Source organism: Varroa jacobsoni, unplaced genomic scaffold (assembly GCF_002532875.2).
Source record: "Varroa jacobsoni isolate VJ856 unplaced genomic scaffold, vjacob_1.0 scaffold_849, whole genome shotgun sequence".
NCBI classification, from domain to species: Eukaryota; Metazoa; Arthropoda; class Arachnida; order Mesostigmata; family Varroidae; genus Varroa; species Varroa jacobsoni.
The window spans coordinates 122692-127863 of NW_019213751.1; the positions used below are offsets into that span (position 1 = coordinate 122692).

Here is a 5172-nt window from a genome sequence, read left to right on the forward strand (position 1 = left end):
CTTTTTTGACAAAGTAATTACAAATTCAAGAATTTTTTTTATAAAATTTTTTCATTTAAAACCTTTTTCTTTTTTTGGAAAATTATTTCAAGATTTATGAATTTTTATTATTTTATAGCAGTAGCGTTTACTGATACGGGTCGTAGCTGGTAGTAGAGTTTCCTGTAACAACGTCGTACAATTGACCTCATTATTGCTGAGCAGTCGTTGTAGCTTTACCACGTCTGCTCAAGGCATAACTCTTCCATGGCTATTAGGACCATGTTCGCTACTGGACATCTGCACGCACTTTGGCATTCCTTACAACCGTGGAGTTAAGAAATCGTAGTTGCGGCGACGATTTCCTCCACACTCAAAACCCCAGTTTACTAGATTTTGCATCAGTTTCAATGCAACCGATTTTCTTGCAGGTATTTTTATATTTCGTGGAATTTATTCTAAATAATTGACTTCTATGAGACTCCTTGTTGCCGCAAAACCCCTCAGCTAGTTTTTAGTATGAGAGATCCTAGCGCACAGTACATACTGATAATAGGTACTAACAATGAAACAATTTCTGACATCATACAGTTATCGATGCATAAAAAAAGGAAGCTCATATTAATAAATATCTTTTTCCCTTTACCTGTGTCCACATAGATGTATTTTTAATGCAAGCAAATCTAGATTTTTCCCTTTGCCGCCGTCTTTGGTCGTAGTCTTGTAGATGGGCCGTTTTTCATAGCTAGCATCGTACAAAAATTCACATGATCTTCTTGCAAAATGTGTTACTCAAATGCGAGACCATCAGAGAAATTCTAAAATTTTAGTATCATTATATATTTTAAGAGAAGGTCAGCTACTCGACATGACCTTGCACCGCCATTCATCTTGACGTCCGGTAGGAATCCTTGCGACCCTCAGTTGCTGGGAACTTCAATTAAAGCAGCACATAGGTAGTGTTAATTCGAATCTGAGCGTAGACACACATTATAGTTTTTTGCTTAAAGTTCAAACGACAATAAAAAAGAACGCTGAATCGAATTTAAGCATAATTCGTTTTCTTCTTGATTCTCTAAGGCTACCCTATCGAATCTCCTACCCGTTCCTTGACGCCCGTTCAATCGTAGTGCTAAACAGTGGTTTGACAATATGTTATAAAAAAAAAAAAAAAAAAAGAAGAAGAACTAAAAACCAGTTTACAAATAAAAAAACGCTCAGGGACGAAAACATTTTGTGCTAGGACAGTTTAATGGTATAGATCAAAGCGGGCTTAATGTAACGATAGCACTTATTTTGTTTGTATGCTTACCAATCGCACAGTGGCAGAACGGTCGCGGACAACCGCCATCTCCGCAGCGTCGAGTGCTGGTGACGAATTGAATTTGCCGCTCTCGTCGTCAGACAAACGGGATACGACCAGCAGCAGCAGCGTAAGTAACGAGTTCCCCAGCCCAATTAGCTATATGGCAATCCTTCACCAACATACAGCCTGCAGTGGGTCTGGAGGTGGCAGTGAGCACCATAACAATCAGGGAACGGCCATGCCTCATAACGAAGCTATTCACCTACCCCAGCAGCACCATGCCAATGCTATCAGTGCTGCAAGTCACAACGGTAAGACGCTCATTCGGATATTCTAATAAAAAGTAGATACACGCATATCGTTATAATCTAGTAATTTCAATTGTATGGCCTCCGTTCCGTCATGTAGGGCCAATGCGTTTGTCTAATTAACGTAAACACATATGAAGTGGCGTAAGTTCAAAATTTGGCATGATAAACATACGCTTTGTGATGAAACAACACTTGTGACGCAATGTTTAAGTCAGGTCTTCCCGCACGTCAAAGTAGCACATTTTTTAGGTTTGATCATACGACGTTTATTAAACTCGGTGTCCTTTCCTCTTGGTAAATATATTCTATATACAAAAATGCACAGTCTACCTAAAGATTGCTAAACGAAGCGGATTTATTTGAATGTGACCTAATTTATACGCATATGACATACTCAATAAATTACTTACTTCACACATATCGAAGTATCGTGAGCAATGAGGCATAAGCTAGCAGCAGGTTTTGACGATTTCGGTCAGAAGACTTCAACATATTCTCTCATATAGACATGTCGAGCTCAACCTAGATTTCTATCTCGTTTGCTGATGTTGCGCATGTCGCAGGCCATTTGACCTGGGAACGCAACCTAAGTGATATCAAGCTGGAGTACATGGACCTAGACGATTTCCTCCAGGAAGGTGGAAGCCGATGTATTCGACAGCCACAGCTAGCAGGAGGGGCACATTTACAACAACAGCGCCAACAGCAACAGCTCGTAGCGTATGGACAGCAGCGGCAAAGCAATGACGATCTAGGGGGCACGGCATCGCACCGATCGTCACTGCAGCGAGCACGCTGTGAGCAGAATATGTACTCAGGTCGGGTCCTAATTCACAGTCGATTTACAAAAATAAAATTTGTTTGATTTCAACAAACTTTCTGTTTTGGCATGCGCCGCTCATAAGGGAGATTCGATTATCCAAAGACAGTACTTGAATAAGAAACAAAACGAATCTGTTAATATTGTTAGCAAAAGGGTATATATATGAACATGGCTTTAAGGGGCCTTTTCTCAGCATTGATGAGCAGTTTGAACAGCGGATAGTCATTGACAGGGGTTATATTTTCTAACACTAAACGATATTTTTCAGGATACAGTAACATTCAGTCACTAGCGGAACAATTTGTCAAAGAAGTAAAACCAGCTCCGGAAGGTGCCGCATCTCTTGTGAACGTTGAGTGTACTTTTACTCGAAACGATCTGGCTCTCGCTACGATACCCGGTAACCTCAGTTCCAATGTACCTACTTTTGTAGTTTACTGGATAATTTTACGCCAACTTAAGTGCACCTTTACATTAATCACAAATTGCTATTGTTGATCGAGAAGAATTGATTGATTGAGATCGTTCAGTGAAACTGCGCAGCAAGGGTCACAAACCACAAGCTAGTTCTGGTTCGAATCCGTAGGGACATATTAAAGCCGATATTATTATTGAACTTGTGGGTTGTTAACAAAGATAGTTAGTAAGAATCCAATAAAAGCTCACAATAATCATCGTGGGTCGCCGGCTTGACTTAATCAATTATGACCATGAATTGACTTTGCCTTTACACAAGCAGCAAATATAGCACATATCATAATATATTCTTGATATCTACGATATTATATTAATAAGAATGTGAGCGATATTTATGCGATAAGCGCATCTAATCACAACACGATTACATTAGTTTGTCAATGCTGGCATGTCGCGCTGCATTTTGGTTTTTCTAGATTTATCTATATCTTCCAAAGTCTGTTTACGCCACAAAAAAAAAAACAAAAATATACCCCAACAAGGTACCAACGTTAGTCGGTCTTATATAAAGGTCTACCATAGAGACCCTTTCCATGGACGCAAAGAGTGATAAAATCAAATACATTGGGAAAAATCGCTCTCTTTTTTTGTAAAAAAGAGCAGCTCCAGGCACACGTTCCTATTAGATTGAGCCTCAACGCCTTCTTAAGAGCATCGCGCGTCCGGATCAAAAAACCTTAGTAAACTGGACTCGAAACAAGTTCTGAAACGTGTTTATAAGGTTTTTTCAGTGCCAAACTTGACCGACGTTAAAATTTATACACAAAATTCGTCGACATCCTGAAATCTATGGTTTGTCCAACCCACCCCAGGAAGCATTCTCATCTACGGAAACCTAACGTTAGGAGATCCCACCGTACAGCGCAATGTAGGACGAACTGGTAACGTGCGGGCGCGACAGGCTGAGCCAGGGGTTCTCCGTCCTCTATATTCACAAAAAAGTACAAAATCAGGGGGAAGTATTCGATAAGAACGGTATCCTACTTAGGGTTATCAAGTGAATCTTAAGCAGCCCAGTCTTCCTCGCAGTATTTGTGAACTTCAAAGTTCCCTTCGACTTCGCCTCAAACTTCGTCTTAAACGTCCTCGAAGTTCTGGTGAATGTGCTACATTTAATAGCAACGATAGTTCTGTATACTAGGGTCATAGTAATGACGGGCATCGGACCTGCAGTTTCGCCCCGGGTGATAACTTGGGCCTTTTCCTTTTCTTAGTCCTATTCAAAGATCTACTCAAAAAACAGGTCCAGAAATATGACGGAAGTTCTCCTCTGTGAACACGATTTAGTTATTTACGGGAGCAGTAGGGTTACTGTATCTTTATTTCTTGTACAGCAGGGCCCTTGCCAGGTTACATTGTGCCGTTTGGGAACTGCGATTAGCATCAACCTATCTAAAGTTGCAATCAGGCGGGACAGCAGAATTGCGACTCGTGACACGCTACATCTCTCGAGCCAACCACTAACATATGTCCACCGATTTTTTGTGTAGGGTTGCTGATCTCGTATAGCAATCAAAGCTTCTGCCAGCATGTTAGTAAAAGATGCAAAAAGGCTTCGATAGCCTAGTATTTCACCCCATCGGTTGTCTCTCGACACCTCTTTGCGACTTTATATATTAGAGTTGTGCCAGTTGCCGCTTACGACGCGAGCTTGGTGTGGGAAGCTTTCACACTGGAGGATCTTGAACATTTGAAGTAAACAAAGGGCTCGTTCCTCGTAGAAGGCCTCGAAGAAACCAGTTTTGTCTACTTTCTGGTAGCGATGTCACTGTCCGCCGAGGATTTCTGTCGCCGTTTCAGACTATCGGTAGCTCCAGTACTCCAAGAAAGCTTTATAAAATGGGATAAAAATTTGCGAAGGTCAATCCCCAATTCTAGCAAACGGCGATCATCATGGACGAAACCCGGAGAGGACGAGACGGGTTTAACAGACACGCAGTAACGCGCTATGCACTGCACGACATTCATTATCTCTTATGCAGGGTACAAAAATTTCATAAATTTGATCAATATGGTCGGTGTATTAAATGTAGCCACGCTCGTAATATGTGTCATGCTTCTGACTGCCCACAAGTTCCACCGCTGGGCAGCTTAGCGCAGTAACTAACCGGAAAATGCCAAGTTCGAGTAGCCACCATTTGTATGGTATGAAATAACATATAAAACTTGATATGTTTAGTATGCCAAGTTGTTATAAATTTGTATACCAAACACTTGAAATATATTTCAAATGGTTGGTAAATGTTACCCAACAAAACTAAATAAATAAGACTAAT

At 40.8% G+C, this 5172-nt stretch overlaps 1 protein-coding gene across 5 annotated transcripts in view; it reads left to right on the forward strand.

The window, feature by feature from the left end:
- The window catches only part of LOC111264345 (uncharacterized), a 34170-nt gene that overhangs the window by 28007 nt on the left and 991 nt on the right, over positions 1–5172 (forward strand). For all 5 annotated transcript variants that reach the window (XM_086970047.1, XM_086970048.1, XM_086970049.1 and 2 more), the window contains 3 exons: positions 1303–1596; positions 2160–2414; positions 2688–2819. In XM_086970047.1, coding sequence (XP_086826173.1) covers positions 1303–1596; positions 2160–2414; positions 2688–2819 — 681 coding nt within the window. The remainder of the gene's footprint in view (positions 1–1302; positions 1597–2159; positions 2415–2687; positions 2820–5172) is intronic.